General features: G+C 48.1%; 1 protein-coding gene across 9 annotated transcripts in view; it reads left to right on the top strand.

Moving 5' to 3' along the window:
- SRC (SRC proto-oncogene, non-receptor tyrosine kinase) overlaps positions 1 to 23,753 on the top strand; it is a 520,693-nt gene that overhangs the window by 433,226 nt on the left and 63,714 nt on the right. For all 9 annotated transcript variants that reach the window (XM_069652377.1, XM_069652381.1, XM_069652378.1 and 6 more), the window contains 2 exons: positions 18,755 to 18,904; positions 19,586 to 19,741. In XM_069652377.1, the coding sequence (XP_069508478.1) occupies positions 18,755 to 18,904; positions 19,586 to 19,741 (306 nt within the window). The remainder of the gene's footprint in view (positions 1 to 18,754; positions 18,905 to 19,585; positions 19,742 to 23,753) is intronic.

Consider the following 23,753-nt stretch of genomic DNA (forward strand, 5'->3'; position numbering starts at 1 on the left):
CTTATTGCATGGGAGCCAACCATTCATTATTATTAGTGGTGTTTATTGAACAGACACCTAGCTTGTGGGATGTTTTTATCCACGCATCCAAGCCCTACCTCAAAACTGTGCAGTACAGACATGGAAAACATCATGATGGCCAGAGCTTCCCAGAAAATGCCCAGGGAAATGCATGAAGAATAGGCTGCCACTCATTTTTGCCGATGTTATGGGCACAGAAGGACACTGCCTAAAACCACCATTGGACTACCCACACAGTAGTCTGAAACCATTGGGAATGGCAATGCTGATTGCCAAAAGCAAACCCATAACTGTTGGGAATTCATTTTCTTAAATCCCAAAAAGGGGTGCAGTACCAGTACTCACCACTATCCAAAAGCCGGCGTTTTAAAACACCAGATTTTACTTTTTGTATAAAACTGAATAAATGAACCCAAAGCAGGCCAAAGAAAGACTTACTGAGAGGTGGATCCAATGTAAAGTTATATTCTGAAGTGACTTGAAGGTTTATAACAAGACTGGCTGAGCTGTGGATTTCAGCAGTTTAAGTAAATTTGGACTGAAAGACACTAAAAATCTAAATGTTTAAATTGACTGAGTGACCTACTTTTGAGTGTCACATAGGTTTCAATTGTTTAAATGTCATAGTTTTAAACTTAGAATCAGCATTCTAGCTGCATATGTAAAAATGTTTAGTTTTATTTGAATGCAGAAAACTGGGGAACAGAAATGACATGTAGCTAAAAACTGGCTTAAAGAGATTCCAATTTTGCCTGGCAACTACCCCCCATCAGGAGTGAAACTTGAGTCACAGCTGTGTTCCAAGGCCTATCTGCCTTTTCCTGGCCACACTAAGGATATGCCATCTCTCTGATAATTGAATTAAGGGGAGCCCCCACAGAATACAGGAGCTCTGAACAAAGCCCTGTCCTGACTCAGGCAAATGTTTTATTGGCGGGAGTCGTAAATGGAGCTTCCTCCTGGAAGGACAGGGGAGGGGCACTGCCTGTGAGAGCAAGCTGGCTTGGCAGAACTGGAAAAACCAGAAATTCAACCTTGTGCTGGGGGGAAACCACACCCCTTTGGGGCCAGAACATAACTCTAAAAAGATGAACTCATAGTATGGACTTGTGAAAATTATTTAAATGATACCATAATTCTTGTGATTTTTCTGCCCACATTTTAAGACGTGTTAGGACCCGGTGGTATGTTCAGGGGGGTTTTAGCGGAAAGAGGATATTACTCAAAATGTGTGCATGTGAAAAATCTGACACTTCATCAACTAATGTCCATACTCCTTGCGCACATGTGTGTAAATTTGGGTTAATGTCCGACATTGCAAAATCAGTTAAAAAGTGAAATATGTGCCATTTCTGAATGCAAGCCCCCAGGAAGAGCAGAGTTTGAACAGGGGATACCTCCTGTGATATGTGAGGGGTGCATATGATTTTAAAACAATATGTACCTCTGCAAATATGTATTTGGTTCAAATATAGATTGTGTGTAAAGTTAACAGGGGTGGGTTCTCTGTGCCATAAACAGACCTCATCATGATGACACTTCATTTCATTCCCCCAATCAAGTGGAAGTGGATGAAGTGGCCAATGACAAGTGGAGAGGGGCTGGCTAGTGATGCTGCTCTCACACACCCATTTTAAAAACAGATAAAAGCAGACAGACAGGACAGATAGGGACCTTCAAATCCATTTGCAGCTGGAAGCTCTGCCGTAAAATCCATACTTCACCTCCATCAATCTCTAGAGAAAGCTGTGCAGAAAGATCCAGACTTCAAATCCATCAATCTCCAGAATCCAGAGAGAGAGAGCTGACCCAGATCACTGTGAAGTGCAGAGACCAGTCTAAAACCTGACCAGATCTGTGGCGAGGCCCATTTAATTCAAGAATATAGTGTGAGTACCTAGCAAACTGTGCAGAACCAATCTCTTAGTTAAAATAATATAATTTAATCTAAGTAGAACTGCCTCCTAACTGTCACCTGTCATTTGCAAAGCTGTCACCTGTCATTTTCTAGTTGCAAGCTGCACTTGTCTTTTTGAACTTTAAAATTTCAAATCTGAAAAACGACCTTTATTTAATCGCTCATATCTCCGTGACCGTTTGTGCTAGAGACTTGCAGTAACTTTCCTCTGAAAGCTGGGAATCGTGGCTTTTCTACGAACCTAGAACCGCATTCCTACCTCCGATACTTTTGCCGCAATCGCGAAAAACGCACTCGCGAATTTGCCGCGATTTGCAAATTTCTCCACGTGTGAAAACAGAAGTTTTCTTGCTTTCAGTTGCCAAAAATTCGTTTAACCTGCTAGTTACACCCTAGATCCTTGCTAAAGTGAGCCTGAACTCATCCCAAGTATATTTCACTCACCTAGAACCTCTAGAGGGAATTAAAAGCATTTTAGCATATTTTTCATTTCATTTCCAGCACATATAAAAGAATTTTGGGCCTGTGTTTTAAACTTCTGTAGTCCAAGCTTGCTGGGGTGAACTGAATCACATTTGATTGCATTTCTGAGAACTGTGTGCTTCCTTCCATTTCCTTGCATTGCATAAAGGGGGGGAGGGGATTGCCAGAGAAAAGTGATTACATTGTTTTGTTGAACGCATATTGAGTATTTTCTGTACTGCATTTTCATTCCACCTTGCATCCATTTGAAACCATAAAGTCTTGTTGCTATTTTATCCATCCTATAACCACTCATCATTGATTATAAAGAAGTGTGCTAGTGCCAGACTATCCGTTATTGATTACTGCTCAGATTCAGTGTGATATTCAATTATTAAATTATTATAAAATGTGATATATATATATTGTTTAAATTATCAAATAAACCTTTTAAACTTGCAAAACAGAACTACTTCTTGGCTCAGTGGGGTCAGGGGGATTCTAAGAGAGGGGTGTTATATAGGGGTAGTCATCCAGAACGCATGAACTGGACATAAAGATATATCAATAAGGGTTTCCATTCAGTATCCCAGACTAGGCATTGACTTAGCTGTAGTGTTGAATTGAATCCTCTTACAAGCTTCGGGAAGCAGCAGAGTGCTTTACAATCATAGGGGAAGAACGCTGTGTGGGAAGCTGGGAAACCAGAGTGGGGAGCTGATAGGTGAGGGAGAGGGCGGGTAATTTGGCAGCAAGAGATCTACTAGCAATCCAGAGACTAAGCCATATGAAGCAGATCACCCGTCTCGGGTAGGGTATGTAATGACTGAAGGGTGGACCCAGGTGTTAGGGAGAAGCAATTTCTTCGAGAGGAGGGTCTTCAGCCTCTTCCTGAACTGCAGAAGCCAGGGGGCGAGTCTGTTGATGGGGAAGAGGCTCCAGAGTCTTGTGGTGTTGACAAAGAGGGCCTGCCTTCTGGTAATTTGCTTCCTGCACCGGCAGAGTTAGTCTGCACATGTCCTCCTTGTGGCGCACATGCCTCTGGAGATGCAGAGTTTCTCAGTGAGGTTGCTTGGGGACCTGCAGATGATGCCTTCCAGCGGCCACCCTTGCACCTCTGAGATGTGGCCTGCATGCTGTAGCTGCAGCATCACCTCTGAGATGTATTCTGTATGCTGTAGCCACAGCATGCAGGACAAAGCTCAGAGGTGCTAGGGTGGTTGCTGAAAGGCCTTTCAATGGGGAATTGTCACTAACCTTTGAGTGGGAGATGACCTAGGCTTGTACAACAGATCTCATGTGGTTTTTCTGGGATGAAGGGCTTGATTTTCTGCAGGAGAGAACAGTTTTACCAAACTGAGTGGGTCTTCCTTGCCATGTGCCGTTTAAAGGAGAGGTGTCGGCCGTTGTCGAACCAAAGGGACTTTGCGCAGGTGGCCAGCTGGCATGTGAAGCCCTCCAGGTACATAGCAGAGTGTCTGGTTTGGCTGCCAGGGTGTTCTGTGGTGTTCAGCAGTAGGAATTCAGTCTTGGAGAGGCAAGCTTCAGGTAAGCACTGGACATCCATGACTGGATCAATGTGAGGAGTGCCTTCAGCCCGTGGATGACTTCGGAGGAAGTGTAGCTGCACGTCATCTGCGTATTGGTGCATGTGGATTTTGTATGGAGTAAGGAGGGATCAAAGCGGTTCCATGGAAAGATTGAAGATCACTGGGGAGAGGATGGATCCTTGCAGGGCTCCACAGGTGTTGGATAGGGTTGGTGATCCAGAGGAATCAATTTGTACAAACTGCTGGCTATTAGCAAGGCAGGATTTGAAGCAGCTGAGGAATGATCTTTCTGATCCCCATGCGGGAATGTAGATTGTCATTGAGTGTCTGGTAGTCTACTGTGTTGAATGCTGCTGAGACTTCAAGCAGAACCAGGAGGCAAGGATGACCATGGATTTTAAGGGCATAGTCAATCACCTTGATAGTGGAAGTTTCTGTGCTGCATCTGGGTTTTAATCTCCAGACACCGAGAAGAGAGTACCATGTTGGATCCAGAGGATGGACCATTTGAACACCAGTCTTTTCCCTAATTTTGTCATATCAGTCCTCTGCTTAACTGGGAAACACTCGGGGCATGTCTGACAAAGCTCCCTAATTCTGCACCAATTTTTTAAAATATTTTAATTTCTACTTAAACACTGCAAAGGATCTTAGTTAGGCAGCCAGACTGTGCTAGCTACATTTCGCACCAAAAAAAAAACAATTTTAAAATTGAAGTAATCATTGTATTCCTAATTCTGACACTGTTTGAATCCCTACTAGTCCACAACAGTGACCCAGAAAGCCCGAGGGAGGGCCAAATGCACCAGAGAACTGGAAGGACTGTCAAATGCACACTCCTACCTGTACATGCCCTGTCCCTCTACCAGGCTTTGCAAAGCATACCACTCCGCTTCAGTGTCCCTCAGAGTAGACCATGCATCCTCACGACCCAAGGGACCTTTTTTTTTTAATAGTGCGGTTGGCCCTTACATTCTTTTAAATTCCTTGTCTTCACGTTTTATACAAGAGGAGGCTTGAGCCTGTTCTTCTCCCCACTAAATGTCAACATCGACCAAGGTCAGGTGGGAATGCAGTGGGATGTCTCCAACCTTGAGCTCTCCAGATATTTTGGACTGACTCCCATGGTCCCTGAACGTTGATTAAACCGCATAGGGCTGTTGGGAGTTGTAGTCCTAGCTAAACAAGAGGTGATGGCTGTAAGGGTTCAAATTAATCTTAACCTCTGGCATTGCTCTGTGCAACCCTCCAGACCATCGTTCTTCGCCTGCCACGTCATTGCACAACGGGAAAGTCCTACCCCTAGGTGGTAGTGGTGCGTGGTATAAATCAATATAACATATGCAAATCAGGCTTGATCCCGCCCCAAAAGGGGTAGTTCAGCCTGAACTTCTTGGTTCTATCACTTCTGCACGAGACCACGAGCATCCCCAGACATGTTCCAGCCTTGTTGGGCCTGATCATTGAGGAGTAGCTTGGGTCTCTAGGCCCAGCAGGCACAGGACCCACGTCTGGGCATACCCATCCCACTCGGGGGTGACGATGCAAAACAGAAGGGGTGATGGCTGGAAGGTTTTGAATTAATCTTAACCTCTGGCATGGCTCTGGGCAACACTCCAGACCATCCTTCTTCACATGCCAAGCCATTACAAAAGGGGAAAGACCATATGCAAATCAGGCTTAGGTCCACCCCAAAAGGGGTAGTCCAGCCCAAACTGCTTGGTCACATCCCTTCTGCACGAGACCACCAGCATCCCCAGATTTTTTGGACTGACTCCCATGGTCCCCGAACATTGATTAAGCCGGGCGGGGCTGGTGGGAGTTGTAGTCCTAAACATCTGGTGAGCCCAAGGTTGCACACCCTTAACCTAGGTTGTAAAGCATTCGTGAAGAATGAATGCAGTAGGTCTTTGAGTCAGAGACGCAGATTCTGTCTCCTTCCAGTCTAGGCGAGGAGCCCCTCTTGACAAGAATGTATTGTTAAATAATGTTCAGACTCCTCCTTCCGTATTGATGCCCATGTATGACATTACAGCTGTCTATTCAAATTCCTGGGCACATTGCATTTTGGGGAGGGGCAAAACGTTGTTCTTCGATGGTAGAATGTTTTTTTACCTTCCAGATGTGTGCGTGCTTGTATCCCTTAGGCGTTGTTAGGGAGAATTCTCTGTTTAGGCTGAATTTCCTAACCTAGTGAGTCCTCCAGCAGCTTTGCTGGATTTCTGGAGTTTGTTTTTTTCATCCTTCATGTGTGCGTGCTTGTATCCCTTAGGCGGCGTTAGGGAGAATTCTCTGTTTAGGCTGAATTTCCTAACCTAGTGAGTCCACCAGCAGCTTTGCTGGATTTCTGGAGTTTGTTTTTTTCATCCTGCCAAGAGTGAGACTCTTTCTCCCACTCTTGGACATGATTTGTGGTATTTCTTTGAATGCTAATGTGTTCTATGGGCTATGGGGTCTTTTACTCCATAGGGTCTCATGTGTTTTGCTATGTGTGTTACACAGCACCCTCCGTGCCGTAACACTGGGGTGTCCGAGGTGACCCCCACCATAGACTCCATACCCTGGGACTGACTACTGTCTCCCAGGGCATGTAAAGTCACCATTGGCTTTACTAGACCTAAATTTACTAACAGAACCAGTACAAACCATCCTATTGTGGACGTACTGATAGGGGTAATTCGATTACCCCTGGGTCTGTTGTTCGAGGGGGCACTGTCCCGTCCCCCCTCGTCGAGTTTTGGCTGGTGGCATTGGATACTACTTTATATATTTGACCGCAAATATATTCCTATGGGATTTTCCCATTGTTCAAGGCTAATACTTTTTCTATGTAGCCTCGGTCATACCGCCGGTTTATTAAATTAAAATGAATTCACTGGTCGGTATTTTTTGCCAGAACTCGGTTTTTAAATGGCGTATGTGTTCGCCTCTGTAACTCCAAACCAAAGGTTGAGCCCTTTGTTCCACTTTTGGCGGGCTTCTGCAAAGAAGCTCTCCAGAGTGGTGCCATTCTGTCTGGGGACCACAGGGGGTGTGGGAGGGGGTTTAGGCACCCTGGACTGAGTTGCCTTGCCAACTCAAGTCGCACTCTGGTGTGATCGGCCCAAGTGGTGAGTCGCCCCGCTCACCACTTAGCATGTTTGATTGACAGCTAGGCTGAATGAATGGGGGTTTTCTGCATAAAAGCAGGGCTTTGGGGGCTGGAACTTCAGAAGTCGCCACCGGACCTAAGAATCCGACGAGGGAGAAGCTGAGCCGACCTGCAACGACGGCACCACCGGTGGAGCCCTGTTGAACCGACTCACCACTTCCCAACGACAGAGATCTCCCTGCTGGAGAGTCTTCTTCCCTTTGACTGGTGGGAACAACCAGTCCCTTGCTTTTTCTTCGCTTCCAGGACGTCTAGTGGCCGAATTGCCCGTGCTGAGCACCCCGGACACCGCGACCAAAAGGTGGTGTCTTGTGACTGAGCACTCCGCTTCTGGTCTCTTCCCTGGTGGTGCAACGATCTTCAACTTTCCTCTACGACGAGATCATCTCTTCTGGCAAAGCCCCGACTTGCATCCACCACCAAGAACTGCCCCCGCCGGAGCTGTCTCTCCACTTTCAAGGTACTGTGTCCACCTAGCTTCCCTTGAAACGGTTAGCGTGAGGTGTCTTAAATCCTTACCTTTCCACTGGGTCTCCTCCAGACCTTCTTAAGTTTTGTTCTAAAACTGGTCCAACCTTTCTGTGACATTTTGCTACAAAGACTTGAAGTGCATTTCCACTGTGGTATTTTTGGGACATAGCGCCTTGCCTCTCTCCGAGTGGGCCTGGCCTCTGAACTTTGTGATCTACAGTAGACCCTGCCTTGCTTGCCTTGTATTTGCTTCGTAAAAGTGTTGGTACTGAGTTGGTTTCCTACCCTGCCTTTTTCTCTCCCTTTCTAACCAATACTAGAGTTCCATCTAGGTTAAGCACTCGCCTCTGTCTGCAAATAAGTGGTGTCTTGAACCTAGACTTGTCGAAATATTGTTATGGGATTGATATATAATTATAGTAACTGTGATTGAAGTTGTTTGCCATATTAGTGCCAGTGTGTTTTTCATAGATGTTTTTAAATAAATAATTATATATCTTTACACCCAAGCTCTGATCTGTGTCTGCTTGTTCTACTGTGTAAATTGCCCTATCTTGTATACTCTATATAGTGCCTAACTCGTCTTGAGAGAAGTCTGACTGCTCAGCCACAGCTACCAGGTAAATCTGGGTGGTGCAGACTGCTACCAATTGGGTTTACTGCTAACTCCTGTAGTCTTAAACTTTTTGCAGTGGTCCCAGAGGGAACTGCACAGGTTTCTCCCTAACAGGCGCTATGTCCTAGTAGGGTTGGACTGGGATATAACAATTGCTGTGGGCGCCGATGGAAGAAGTGTCCCACATATGCTAATGACGATTTGTTCCATTAGTGAACCCAAAGGGAATTTTTTTTTTGTTGCTACAATGTGTTAAAATACAGAATTTTAAAGAATGTTCGTTCAGTAGCACTGGACAAAATGACACACTGCACAGTGAAGACCTACCCATGGGGCTGTGGGGCAGTTCCCCCCTTTCTCTTTGAACCAGCGAGGCGGAGTGTCATTTTGCCCATGCAGAGATTCTGCAAGTTTTGGCTGGGGTGACCAAAACGGAAAAAAACTATTGTCCTCTAAATCATTGGGTAAGACTATGCTTCTGGATCCTCTCCTGCTTGGCGCAGGCAGGGACTGTCAGGGCCTTTCAGCCTTTTCAAATGCCTCGATCCTCAGGGGGACCGCAGCTACTGACCCATATTGCCTGTCAGCCTAAAAAAACAGCAATTCCATTCCGTTATAGATTCACTTACGTTCTGGAGCTTAGTGTTTGCAGCGCTCAACTTACAGTCTGCGTTTGTTGGAGCCCGTCACTTCCATTGGGGGAAACGGAAGTGCTATCACCTTGTTGCCTTTGAACACTGGTTCCTCCACGTCGGCTACTTGCTTAAAAGGATTCATAGCTATTCCACGGGCATTCCGTGTTTCACCTCCCTGCAGTCTCTTGATAATTAGCAGCTATTAAAGTTAGTTTTACCTCCATTTTAATGTATCCCTCATCCCCCCTCACAGGTGTCTCCGACTGCTTCCCGCACTAAGCAAAGGGGGGGGGGGCACTGTCATGTTGAAATGGGCCCCCACAAATCTTCAGCTAGGCGTGGGCACAGAAAATGTAAAAGTGTTGCTCACTTGAAAGTGGAAAGGAAGGCTCATCTATGGACCCACCTGAACCTTGGATTGGATTGGGGTTGGGGGGTAGGACGCAGGAAGGGTAGCGGCAACAGGCCCGAAGCTTTTAGGCGGGCGTGGGAATAGTAAAGGGAAGTAGAGGTCCTAAAGAAAAATACAGCTCAGCAGGTTAGGTTACTGTTGCTGGGATGTGAAGTCTAGACTTTCTTGTAAAGCTTATTGATTTTTTTTTCTTCTAATGTCCTCTAAATGTGCTGTTTCAACCTGTTGATGGCTGCGGCGCAGAGCTGGACTGGCCTATAGAGAACACTGGAGATTTCCCGGTAGGCCTCTTCACCCTGTGTGGTATTCCAAGTTTTCCTATAGGAAAAGTTTTGGGCTTGATGAAAACGTGTGAAATGGGGTCACTTTGAACATTATTTCCAGGGCCTCTTTGGCTTACCAGTCCACTACTGGTGCGGCGGCTCTGCTTCTCTGGGTTTGGGAAGTTCTGTCCCCATAGCCAAAATCTAAAGTTGGTCCCCAAGCCCACACCAGCATGTTGGGACAGCACTTTTGGACCTTGGCCAATAGGGCAGTCCGAGCCTGTTCGCTAGGCTATTGGCCAGCTGCTTACTGTGGACCAGATTCCCCTCCTGGGTGGCTACAGCAAGTGCTGGGTGCGATTGCAAAGTGTGGTTTAAGCAGCACAACCAACTGCATCGAGAAATCGAAGAAACTGGGTCATTGAGCTGGGGAATGGCTGTGTAACCCATGGCAACGGCAGTTGGCCTGTTCTCCTCTTCCGATAGTGCCCGAGGGTTCCCTTGTTGTCTGCGAAAGCTGCGATGGGCAACTAAGGAATTCAGTTCACATAGGGTAGGCGAGGAAGACAGCTGCCGGCATTGAGCAGCTCTCCACAAACGCGCTTTGAGTTTCTATAGATTGCATCCTTGACAAGGCGCCTGAAAACATATTTTTAGATGGCATTTGATGTTGCAAGGCAGACTGTGCTAGAGCTTGTGCGCAAAAGAGCTAACTGAATCCTGACCGTGCCAGGATGAAAGCGTTTCAAAATATTCCACTTTCTCATTTAAAATATTAATCTCAACGGTCTCCATTTTATCAGTGTATCCCTTTAATGCTGGCATGTCTGGGCAACTCTTTCCGCTATCGTAATGCTGGTGCCTGGCAGTGGGAGTATGGCCCGCTCACTGCTTGGGCTGCAGGGCATAAACTGACCATGCCAACCCTGAACTGTGTAAGAAGTGGGTGCAGGAGAGGGTCTCGGGACTTGCATGGATGAATCGGGCGCTAAACTCAGGATGCACTCTTCATGGTTCAACATGCAGAATCGAGGCGGGCTCCACCAAGGGGCATAATCTAAAGGGCAGCATGCCACTTAGGCAAGGGCCTCCTGCACCCATAGATGAACTTTCTTTGTGGGGCAAGCAACCCACACAACTGGAAACTAGTTCTTTTGAGTACTGAAATTTCAGCAACAAAAAACAATTTATACATCCACCAGCAATTTATTTTGACATGTTGATGCTACGCTGTAATCTACTTACTCCTACGTCCCGTCCCCTTTCCTCCATACTTATGGGACATCTCTCCGTCCTGTGGGACGGGACCGGAGCACTTTGTGACAAGCATCAACATTTTTCCAAAAATGTGTCCTTCCTCTCTTTATTGCGCGGGGCCCAGCACGCAGCTGCAACCCCGCCCACCTTGGCTCCGCCCCGCGCATCGCCCATCAGTCCTTTCTCCGCTCGATCGGAGCCGGATGCACTTGCATCCTCGAAGATTTTCTTCCCTTTTTTCCTCTCTGGCTCTCGCTAGCGTTCGTTTATTAGTCTGTCTGTCTTTCAAGTTAGACTTTCCAGATTTTTCATTGTGTCACCGTCGATTCGCGAGGGCGGATCCCCATCCTCTTTGTTTAGAGTGTTTGGGTCTGGAACACCGTTGGGACTCTTGTTTTTACTGTGACTCCCTTTCGGTCCGGGCACTTCAACGTCAGTGGGAGGAGGTGTTCCGACGAACTCCTCCTTTGCATTTTCAGGCGTTCATCGACGAGAAGAAAAAAATGCCCAGTAAATTCTTTACTTTTCAGAGAACCCCGGCCGGGGGATACCTTTCCGGGTTCCTCGGTCCGGGAGGGGCGTTGATCGAGCGACTGAGCAGTCACCGGGGTGTGCCCTGAGGTGCCCGTTAGGCCTAATAGTTCTACCAGAGTTTTCTCCGAGGGTCTCCGTAAGGGGCCTGTGGATACAGGTGTATGCTCCGAGGCCCCTCGCTCTGAGGCCTCTGTCGGCTTCCCTCAAAAACAAGACCGGGGTGCGCCCCGAGGTCTTGGCTGGGCTTGTTGTTACCGAACGGATGTTCGAGGCCCGTGCAGATAAGGCTGTTATCGGGCCTGGGTCCGAGGTCCCTTGTTCAGAGGCTAAAGCTACCAACAGTTCTGAGAGGCCGGACAAGGCCTCGTCGGTGAAAGCGGTTGCTCACCGTTCCCCCTCTTGTGGTGACACCAGATCTGTTGAGGGGGCAAAGAAGCAAAGTTCTTCTTTTACCGGCAGTGCCGAGGTCCTTCCTTCAAAGGCTCAGTTGGCAGTTGGTGTGTCTCAAAAACATTCCAGGCCTCATAGTACCGGCTCTGCCGAGGTTCCTTATGTTAAGGCTTAGATTAAGACCCCTGATCCATCGATGGGGACCCCTGCCTCACGTCCTCACGTACCGCAGTTCCCCTCAGATGAGGACAAAATGGTGCCCGTTCCCGCCCGGACCACGGCGGCCATTTTAGGTGCTACCCCTACAACTAAGCCATCGGCCTCTGGTGTAGGGTTCGGTCCCTTGGGTGAACCTAAGGTCCCTTGTGCGCATCCTTAACGGCCGGTTTATGATTGGAACACCCGGATGCCTCTTCCGCACAATGTTACGTTGCCTGCGGGGGCGCACCTTTGATTTATGTGGATATGTCGGTGGAGGGGTCGGTGTGGCAGCCTTCCCCGTTACATCCCTGGATTTGTCCACCTCATTGGATACCTCCTCAGGTTCCGAAACAATCTCCTGAGGACGCCTTTTTCGGTAAATTTCAAGCGCTTATGCGCACCGACCCCATGAGGGAATATTTCAAAGGAGATATGTCCACCTGCGCCTCCGGTTCCACCCGTTCCTCTGGTGGTTCCGCCGGCACCTCCCTTGCCCGTGGTGCCTCCCCAGGCTCTTCAGCCTGTGCCTCCCTTGTCCTCAGTGGACAAGGCAGTGCCTGACACGGCTCAGCAGGCTCCTGACCTGTCAGATGATCCTCAAGGCGATCAGGACAACGAGGACCTTCCCCGCTCTATCAGAGCCTTTCATGACCGGGTACTGGACATGATGAGTTTCTTAGATGTTCCGGTGCCCGAGGCACCCGCTCCGCAGGAGGGCGTGGCGTGCTTTCTGGGGCGTTCACCCCGTCTCCCTTGGAGCATACTGGCCTGTTCCTGCAGAAGGACGTTCTGGCCGAGGTCGGAAGAGTATGGGAAAAGCCACACTCGGGACTTTTCGTAAATAAAAAGATTAACGTGAGGTACAGGCTACATTCCTCGGAAGAGGTGGCCCTGTTGTCTTGTCCGCCTCCCTCCTCCACAGTGGTGGCTGTGGCCACCTTGCAATCCAGACCTGCAGCATCCTCTTCCACAACGGCTACTCAGGTCTTGGGAAAGGAGGACAAGCTCCTTGACTCCCTAGGGAGAACATTTTTTAACAAACTCGGCCTTGCAGCTCAGGCAGGCCAATGCTGAGTTGATATTAGTGGGAGCTAACATGCGGATGTGGAAAGGTCTGTCGGAGTTTGAAGAGCACATCCCAGTCGAGAAGCTGGAGGACTTCAAAGGAGGCCTTTCTGATGCCAGGGTCTTGGCCAGGATCTCCTGGAGGCTGCGGCTCATCACGTAGACACCTCAGCTCGGGGCCTTATGCTGGGGATTGGTACCTCACGGCAGGCGTGGCTGCATGCCACTAAATTTTCTAAGGAAGTGCAAGACAAGGTGTTGGATCTTCCATTTGATGGTAAGGAGCTTTTTCATTCTTCTACTGATATAGAGCTCACCAAGACCAAGGATAGCACTCAGACGGCTAAATCATTGTCTGTTCTGGTCAAAGCTCCTTTCAAATCTCAGACTATTGTCACAAAGTCGACCCTCTGGTTTTAGGGGCTTCCTCGACCGAAAAATCCCGAAGAGTGGATACTCCAGCGGGGAATAACCGCCGTAGACAACAGCGCACGCGGTTTTTCTCTCGCTCCTCAGCCTCCTCATCAGGTTCAGGTGGCACCTCCACCGATAAGCCTACCAAATGAGGGTTTTCCGCGCTAGCACGAGACCCCGGTGGGAGGACGCATTGTGTCTCATTGAGAGGCGTGGCAGACCATCACAGAAGACAGATGGGTCTCGTCAGTCACTCGAGCGGGCTTCTGCTTACCTTTACCCTCTACCCCACCCTTCAACCCTCCTTTTCAGCTGTCGGGCTCACCCTCCCTCAAGGCCGAAGTTCAGAAATTTCTGGACCTCAGAGCTGTGGAACCCGTTCCCTTTTGGGAGCAAGGGGAGGGCTTCTACTCCCGGCTGTTTACGGTGCCCAAATCCAACCAGGCTGGCCTGCGCACCATCCTAGACCTTTCCCAGTTCAATTTTTTCCTACCCCAAGAGAAATTCAAGATGATCACGCCCAGCCAGATACGCTCCTCCTTACAGATAGGCGAGTGGCTCAGCGTTGTGGACCTTCAGGACGCCTATATGCATATCCTGATTTGGAATCCACACAGGAGAGATCTCCGCTTCTCTTTGGGAGAGGAGCACTTCCAGTTTCGGGTGCCTCCTTTTGGCATCAGCTCGACGCCACTTCTCTTCACGATGATGATGGCGGTGATTGCGGCCTATCTTCGTCTACAGGGTATCCATGTGGATCATTATTTGGGCGACTGGCTCTTACGCAGCCCTTGTCCGCTGGCAGCAGCGGGCAACCGCCAGTCTCTCCTTCAGCTCCTGAGCCATCTTGGGCTGTTGGTGAACTGTCAGAAATCCTCCATGACGGTCTCACAGGACCTGATTTTCCTGGATTTTCGTTGGAACACGATCGACTGCAGTGTGTATCTGACTGGGGACAGAATGGCAGATCTGTTAGCCACGTGTCAGATTTTTGCGCAGTTGGAGAGAATGTCGGCCTGGTGGTTCCAGAGGCTTCTGGGCCCCATGGCCTCGTGTGTACTGGCTTTTCCTCTTGCTCGTCTCAAGATGAGACGGACACAGATGGCTCTTCGGAGTTCCTGGCGTCAGGCTGTGGACCCGGATTCCAAGCTGATAATGATTCCGGATTCCTTGAGAGTGGACCTGGATTGGTGGTCGTCTCTCAGCAACATGTCAGTGGGTGCAGGGTTTCAGGACCCAGTCCCCACGGTGACGATCACGACGGCCTCCTCCCTTCTGGGGTGGGGTGCGACGTTAGATCTGTTTCAGGTCTCGGACCTCTGGTCGCCTCAGGACAAGCTCCTGCACATAAATCACTTGGAGCTCCTGGCGATCTTCCTAGCGCTCAGGGCGTTCAGACCACTCATTGCCAACAAGGTGGTCCGCATACGCACGGACAACGTGGTGTCAATGTATTACATCAACAAGCAAGGGGGAACAAAGTCTCCCCCCTCCCCCTCTTTGGACCTGCCCATCCAGATATGGGAGTGGGCGTGCTTGGCTGCTTGCAGTGCACATCCCGGGCCAGCTGAATGTCACAGCGGATGCCCTCAGTCGGCGGACGGTGGTCAGCTACGAGTGGGAATTGAAGACACAGAGGTCCTCATGGATTTTCTCGCGTTGGGGCACACTGGAGGTGGACCTCTTCGCTACGGCGGTGAACAAGAAGCTTCCTCGGTATGCCTCCAGAGGGGGGCTGGGAGCCTCCTCTCTGGGGGATGCTCTCGAGATTCCATGGCACAACATGAGAGCTTACGCCTTCCCGCCTCTGCCTCTAGTTCACAGTGCGATCTGGAAGTTGAAGAACTCGGTGAACTGTTCCCTTTTACTTGTAGCCCTGTGGTGGCCGGCCAGGTTTTGGTTCTCAGAACTTCAACACCTGTCGGTGTATCCGCCGATCAGGTTACCAGTAACTCCCGATCTTCTTCACCAGGGGGAACAAATGTGGCACCCCTCCCCACAATCGCTCAGCTTGGCTGCATGGTGACTGAGTTCAAGTCTTTAGAGCATCTGAATTTGTCTACGGATAACATGCGCATTATCCAGGCAGCCAGGAAACCATCGACCAGATCTCTCAGTACAAGTGTAAATGGCTCAGGTTCTGTCATTGGTGTTTGGAGAAGAAGTTGGATCCAAGGGTGGCCACGATTGACATGGTGCTGTCCTTCGTGTCCTTTCTAGCGGAGTCAGGCGTTCATGTTCTGTCATGCAGGACTTACCTTTCACCGGTCTCCGCTTATCTTTCTACAGATCAGTGCTCGTTTTCTCTGAGTAACCCAATGGTTAAGAGGCATTTTGCAGGTTTGACACGCCTCTACCCTCCGGTTCGAAGTCCGCACCCGCCGTGGGACCTAAATGTCCTGACGGCGCTGTGCCATAAACCCTTTGAACCAATGGCTACAGTGGACCTCAAGTACTTGTCTTGGAAGGTGTCCTTTTTGGTCGCCATTACATCGGCAAGGAGAGTGAGTGAGCTCCAGGCATTGTCTGTGGAGCATCCTTTCTTGGTCTTTCGCAAGGACAAGGTAGTCCTTCGGACAAACCCGGCCTTTCTACCGAAGGTGGTGACCGAATTCCATCTGAATCAATCGATCTCCCTACCGCTCTTTTTTCCGAACCCTGCCTCTGAAGCTGAGAGGGTTCTACACTGTCTTGATGTCCGAAGAGTTCTTAAGTTCTACCTGGACAGGACTTCTGAGCTTAGGAGTTCTTAACTTTTTGTGACCTTCGGTAACCCAAGGGCAGGCAGGCGTCTAAGGCAACTATTTCTAGGTGGATCGCCGCCTGCATCACGGAGTCCTTCACCGTCCAAAGGCTGAATCCTCCTAAGGGTATTCATGCACACCTGGTGCGGGGTAAGGCAGCTGAGGTTGCTTTTCAGAAATGTCCCCTGGGAGTCCATTGCTAGGGCAGCTACTTGGGCCTCCTCATCTGCTTTCTGTAAGCATTATTGTCTCGACATGAGCTCAAGAGCTGACGCTCAGTTTGGTCAGGCTGTACTAAAAAACCTGTTTCAGTAAGGGGTATTTCCATCCACCCATAGTTCCTGTAAGGAGTGCTTGGGAATCTCCCATAAGTATGGAGGAAAGGGGACGGGACGTAGGAGTATTACCAGGTTACTCACCGTAGTGACCAATTTACTCCTAGTCCATAGTCCCCTTTCCGCCATACGCCCGCCGTACCCTCTAATAAGGTTCCTCTGTTATTGCTAATCGGTCTTTGACCTGGCGATAGAAAAGGACTGATGGGCGAAGAAAGAGGAAGGACAACATTTTGGAAAGATTTGGATGCTTTTTACAAAGTGCTCCGGTCCCGTCCCACAGGACGGAGAGATGTCCCATAAGTATGGGGGAATGGGGACTATGGACTAGGAGTAAGGCGGTCACTACGGTGAGTAACCTGGTAAAAACTAACCGTATCACTTCTCGTGACTACCAAATTGGGTGGCTAAACCACAGTGAGATTAATTAATTTGCCCAGAATCACATACACTGGTGAAGCTAGGATTTGAGCCCATTTGCAACTTAGGTACCTAACCAGATAAATCCGAGTTTTAGTTCAACTGTTGTGTTCAATGATCATCTGCGCCCAGATGCAGATTGCTGTCTGGTCCCCATGGGGTATGACTTTTATAAATAATCAAATCGACTGTGTTCGTGGCTTCCCAGGGCTAACGTCCTTTTGTACCTTCTAGAATGTGTTCAAATTGCATATTAAATGATCCTGGAAATATAGAACTTGTTTCTGCCTCTTCCTCCTCACCCACCTCTCCCTCCCAACATTCTTAAACTGTCTGTTTTCACCTCCCTTTCTTTACCTCTTTCACACCAAAGCCTCATTCCCTTTAGCTGTGACAACGATATGCCCGTGAGCGACACAGAACACCCTGCTCTTCAAAAACTTAATCCAAGTAGTTTGTTCATCAGGGCACTCTGCCTGTCTTTGTGCTGGTCTTTTTATGCCCCTAAGAGACTGCTGGGCCTTCAGCCGGAGATGCAGGCACATTTGCAATCATTCCTTTTTAAAACCCATATAACTTTTTGTTTCGTAATTGTGGATCTGCGCCCCCCCAACCGCTCTATAATTGCCTCCCTACTCAACAAACCTCCTGTTGAGAGCAAAGGCATTTTTGTTTCCTACCACATAAAGCTTCCATGGTGACAAATGCGCTCATTTTGTTACCCGACTTCGCTGAGTAAGAAGCACATGCATCCAGTGATGCAAACTACCACTAGAGTTGTACAGTCAGTAGTGTAAGGGTGCATTACTTGATATCCCTGCAGAGCAACTAGCAAAAGGGTGCCCTATGGCAGTCCAATAATAGATGTCCTCGCAGAGTTAATAGCATGGGATGCAGTACTACGGATTGTTACTAGATATCGCTGTAGAGTCGGAACCCATTCTCCACTTATACAGCTGAAAATGTTCTCGTATGCTCCCACCTTAAGGCAATGTTCACCCTAATAAAAAAACGGGAAGGAAAAAAAAAGCATTGATGGGGCAATACCATCTTTTTTAATGTTTATAACTAAGCAGAAAAGCTACAGCATGTGAATTGAGAATATGGCAGCCTCATCATGGTGTGTGGGGCTGTTCGTAAAAATAAAAATGCCCATTTCCCTAAATTCTTTCCTAGTTTATCGGAACTACAGAACGCTGGTCCCTGCGTGCACGGCGTCTGACTATGGAGACTTCCAGGGATCTGCCCTGGCTTTGCCCGGCCCACTTAAAGCCCCAAGTGCTGTCTTCGAAAACAAAAACGTGGTAGGCAATAATAAATTATGCCTCCACTCTTTGGGTGATGGGGGCCGAGGGAATGCAAAGTTTGACTTGACCTTGTATGTATGAAGGGCATGAAGAGAACTGAAGTGTGTCGTGTTCACCATTTTTGACCCTGCAACCAACACCCTGTCAGAATTGGCAATGGCAAAACTGCATCCATGACCAGTCGTGACTGGCTGAGCATCTGTTGGGCAGTGGCATTTCAGCACAGTTAGACTAGTGATGGCACAAAGCCTCCATGAGTAGTCTATTCAGGGTAAAGGAAGTGCACCCCAGGTGCCATCATGGCAGTAACTACTTGGCTTGGAGTCCTCTTGCTCTCGTCTCCTTGATACCTCATGTCTTCGTACATGTGATCCTTTGCACTAGAAATGGCTTCTCATTGTGGCCACATTCCATGCTTTACTTTTCCTCTGCCTTGCATTCTTCCTCTCCCTGCACCATTCCCCATTCATCACTGGTTTTTACACACACACACGCACACGCGCGCGCGCACGCACACACGCACACCCAGCCCCCACACCCCTCCCCTCCCCCTTATTGCAGGAGTAACAATGTGCCTTTGGCCCCCAGGTGCCTACTGCCTCTCTGTGTCGGACTTCGATAGCACTAAAGGGCTGAACGTGAAGCACTACAAGATCCGGAAGCTGGACAGCGGCGGTTTCTACATCACTTCCCGGACGCAGTTCACCAGTCTGCAGCAGCTTGTCGCCTACTATTCAAGTACGTTCTGGGGAGCACAGCGGGCGGGCTGGGTGATTCTGAACGTCTCCTCGTCCTCCGTGCTGGCATTCAGCAATCAAACCGTTTATTTTAAACTAGCGAAATTGTGGTTGTGGGATGGCTGGAGCATTTATATTACTTAATTTAGACCATGCACAAGGATGTGATAAAACCTTGTCCTGTAACAGCTGGGTTAGACTTTGAGGTGGTTCGATCAGAGGCGCGGACAGGGTAGGGCCTGAGTGGGCGAGGCCCACCCAATATCTATAAATGCCCACTTGCAGTGCTTTTTGGGCATTTACAGATTTTAATGGCACTGCGGTGGACCCAACTACATTACATTCAGGTCCCGCTTGTTAGACAATCTTGGCTACGTCTCTGGGTGTTATAAGGGGATTGTGATGCTCTAAACGCTGGTGTGTAGGTGAGATGCTTGGGCATGCAAGATGTGCAGTCTCCTGTGCATGGCCATGTATGGTGTGCATGACCGTTTATGAGGAAAACGGCCCATCTCAGGACCAACATTTTGTCCAAGATCAGTGTCCATCGATGGGTCTCCTTTGACTCTGTTTATGTAACAAATAAGTGGAACAAATGATGGCCTGTTCTTTAAATCAGTTGACTCCATCTTTATTCTTTTACATTTCTCACCCACTTCCATTCTCCTTTCATTTAATCTAGAACATGCCGACGGGTTGTGCCACAGGCTAACCAACGTTTGCCCAACTGCAAAGCCTCAAACGCAAGGACTGGCCAAGGATGCCTGGGAAATCCCCAGAGAATCTTTGCGCCTGGAAGTGAAACTTGGGCAGGGCTGCTTCGGAGAAGTGTGGATGGGTGAGTGTTGATATGGTCTGCCAAAAAACCTGCTGCTATTGGACAGACTCTGTACTCTGGCCAATGGTTTGAAAAACTGGATGAAGGCCTGACCGATCAAATTGAAATCACCTTTTTAAGATAATGATGAATATTACATTTATTTCAACCCCAAATATTGCATTACAGTAAATTATCTGAATAAACAATAGGACTGTTATCCCTAAAATTGTAAGCATAACCGAATATTGCCCCAAAAATGCTTCTCCAGGTGATACGCCATGGAACGCAGAGGTTGGGGACACTCCCCATGTCTGTGTTTCGTGACACTTCTAAAGAGCATATGAGTTATCTAACTGAAGAGATGAGTCTTCAGGGAAGTCTGAGATACGTCGTGTTTATTGGTTGCTCTCCATATATGCATGCAGTCACGGGTAACTGTGTTGCAAGCATGGCCAGTATTTACCATTGAGCACAACCCAATTACGTGCAACTTATTTAGTATTCAGGGATTTATGGAGCATGGACCTAGCTTTGGGAAGTAACGAGGTGCTTTCCAAGTCAAGTTGATCAACCTGGCCTGAAAGAATACAGGTAGGACAAGGCAACATTCGGTCTCTGAGGTGAGAGTGGGACAAATTCTTCTGTATTTAATGATCAGCAAAAACCCCAGACTAACTTTCCACTTCTGTGAAGACTATACACGTTTATATCTACGTCGGTCAAACTTGCTCGCCCATTGCACTCACTCCCGCCCGACTATGACTATCTGAGACACTTGCTGAAGCTTCCCCCAGTGCCTTGATGGATCGGAGATGGAACGGGTTATGATAGGCTTCGGGGGTGGGGGGCAGTTGGCGAGCAAAGTTCACTCATGTGGAGAGATAAGCTATTGTTTTAACAGAATGGAAAATTAGTGTGGGATTATTAAATCCATAAGCATTTATCCAGCTCTCACCAGGAGAATGAAGTCCTTTTAGTAGGTCCAAAACCTCGTTCCAACATGAGGCTATCTTTCACACTTCTTTGAAATAACTAGGACCATACCAGAAAAGCGACTCAAGGGTGTCATCCCAAGTTTGTGATGATACCAAGAGTGCTTTCCGCTTGCTCTGGCAACTCCAAAAATGCTCTCCTACACAACCTACAAGTTACTCATAGCAGGGTGTAATAGGAACTAAATCACACACCACTATTCCATTGCCCTCCATGCCAGGCTCCCATGGTACACGTTTACTGTTTGCAACTGGCCTTATAGACTGATCACATATGCCCAGTCCAACTTGAGTGGTATCTGATCGGTCTAAAATGTAAAAACCTTTGATGGATGGCCTGCAGTTGCCCCCTCATTTACTACCAGAAGATCATTCTATACGCCCACACTAGGTGCCCAACTCCTAAAGACAGGATTTGTTTACTGTGCCAGCTCCAACTCTGAAGTTTTGTTGCCCATTACAGTTGATCCAGCATCTTCCCTCCTTTTGGAGGCCTGTAAAAACCACCTTCTTCCCTTGTATGAGGATTTAATGAGCCTACACTACTCGCACGATTAGCACAGCTTACTAGTTGCTTCACCCAACCCCTCTCAAGTGCAGTAACTAGATGACCTTACAACATCCCTGTCCTAACTCAACTAAAGCTCATCTATTTGATCAAACTGCATAGACCATGTTTTTGGGTGACGGTTGTGAGGGAGGGGTGAGTTTGAGTCGCTGGTTTGGCGAGAAGGTGCTCTCGTGACTGCTTCTTTTTCTGCCAACAGACTAAACTTACTGTGCCTACCCTCCAGCACTGCTGTTGTGATTATTGGTCAGTGCAGGATCCAGATAGAAGCGAAGCGATATTCACGTGCCACATCTAGAGAGAACGTGGACATTTAACACATCACTTCTACATAACGAGGCCAATAACCAACCCAATAACAATTTCACCCCTCTGCATACACCTCAAACGCTAACCAAACGCAACCACAACCCTAACGCACAACAAACCGCACAAACTTTCCTACACTGCAATAACAAAACAAGCCACACATAGCTTTGCACACGACGGCTATCGACCAAAAAGCACCCCCCCAAAGCTCGGCAAACGGTGTTAACCAAACTGAAGCTGCCAAACACACTTCACTGCTCTCTTGCACTTATCCTGCTCCTTCCCACTAACTCAACCTCCAACACCTTTTGTTTTCAGATCCGCCAGAGCGCCAGGGGACCACTCCGGTGGTGATAGTATATTTGTACCTTGCACCATGTTATTTTATTTATAAGGCGCCAAAACCTGAATAACATTAACATTTTGTATTCGTTGAAAGGATCAAGGCTACAGGGTACAATGTCAGGGAGTATAATGTCTGGGTTTCTCTCCCAAAAGAAATGGAGTTTAGTGAGCAAAGACTTAAATGGCTGGCATGTTAGTAGCCGGTCTTCAGGCAGAAGTGAAGTGCCTTCACTCCATTGCTCTTGCACGGGTCGGATGGAGGTTCTCAATTTCCAACCCAGAATGACATAGTTGATATCTGGATGGGGAGGCTGTCTTTCTCTTTGCTGGTGAAGGCGGTGAAGAACTCCTGCCTCCTCCAGATAATTGTGAATGCCCTTTCTTACACCCAGTAACAGTAAATGGCCCTGTTGGCAGTTTCATGCCAAGGCTTTTTTTTTTTTAGCAATTTAATGCCTCTGGATATGGTTATTTCAGTGCCTTTTTAAGAGATCTCTTTCCCACTGTCGCTAGGGAATAAATCTATTGACGGCTACAATGAGTTTTAGCAGAAGCCATGAGCAGCTCATCACTTGGCCGGGATGGTAACTCATAGTATGGAAAGCGGGTGTCCACCTGCGGGTAAGCCTGGCTCACTCCTAAATGCTGTACCTACAGGTCTTAGGATGTGTTAGGAGACCTGCCACCTTATAATTATAATTTCTTTTAATAACGCCCTTAATACTGAAGAGGTTTCTAAACACGGACCCGGGATTCGAATCTGTGTTGCTCTGCGTCGTTTTGCTTGTGAAAAATATTCTCTCACTGTCCATAACATGATGCATGCCAGAGTAAAACGGGCACTGTCAAGGGAGTTGTTGGTTATCTGACTTAAGTGAAGGCGCCCTACTTCCTGATATCTACTTTTCACCTGTAGAAGCGCAGAGCTTAATTCGGGGGCCAATAGTCCTGCAGGAGGACCAAATCCAGGCGTCCTGAGGAAGACGCTAACAAAGGAGTTTGCTTTCCTCCGTCACTAATGGCACAATGAGTAGAAAACTCCTGATGCCTGTGAAGGGTTCTCAAATCGTAACTATCAAAATGTTCAGAGTGAGGGTGCCAGCCCCCTGAACCCAGTGGAGAGGAATCGCACAAGATCTTTGTGATTCTCATGCCCACCAGAGGGTTCTATGTTCCTTCATCGTCAGTGGTTTTTTGATGGATTTTTTTGCCGAATTTTTTTCTCTGAAAAAAACCCAATCAGTTTTTTTTTCTTGTAGGGTGGGTACCCTTCCACACCCCCTTCCCCTATTAATGTTAAACTATTCCCTACCCCCCTTCTTACCACAACCCCTATAATATTCGAGAAAACAAACAAAATCCTAAAGTCCATGCATGAATGCTGTACCCATCGGAGAGTCCAGCCAGTCCCTGCCCCTCCCCCACTCTCCATCGTTGCTTCACGGACTCTGCAGTCCTCTTTCAGAAGTGGAGGAAGGTCTTGCCATGGGAGATGTGGAACAGGTTCACCTCATCCAGGGAATCCAAAGGCTCTGTCTCAAAGCTCACAATCCGGTTTGTGAGTATTTTAAGTTGCTGGGGCTGCAGCTCTCGTTGGCCAATCAAGTGTATACAGCTTTTTTAGGGACACACTGGTTTTGAGGGTACACCCCCTTGTCCTACTAATGATTGTGTGTTCATTTTATTGAACCATGAAATATGTTTTCTGTCGTGGTTTTCTAAACCCTCTTTTGGGTCCTTGAGGAAACCTGAACTATGTAGTTGTTTGAAAGACCCTCCAATTGACTGCACTCAAAGCAGATAATTGGGTTTATTT

The sequence above is a fragment of the Ambystoma mexicanum genome, chromosome 3p (assembly GCF_040938575.1).
Source record: "Ambystoma mexicanum isolate Mex_15411 chromosome 3p, UKY_AmexF1_1, whole genome shotgun sequence".
Lineage (NCBI taxonomy): Eukaryota > Metazoa > Chordata > Amphibia > Caudata > Ambystomatidae > Ambystoma > Ambystoma mexicanum.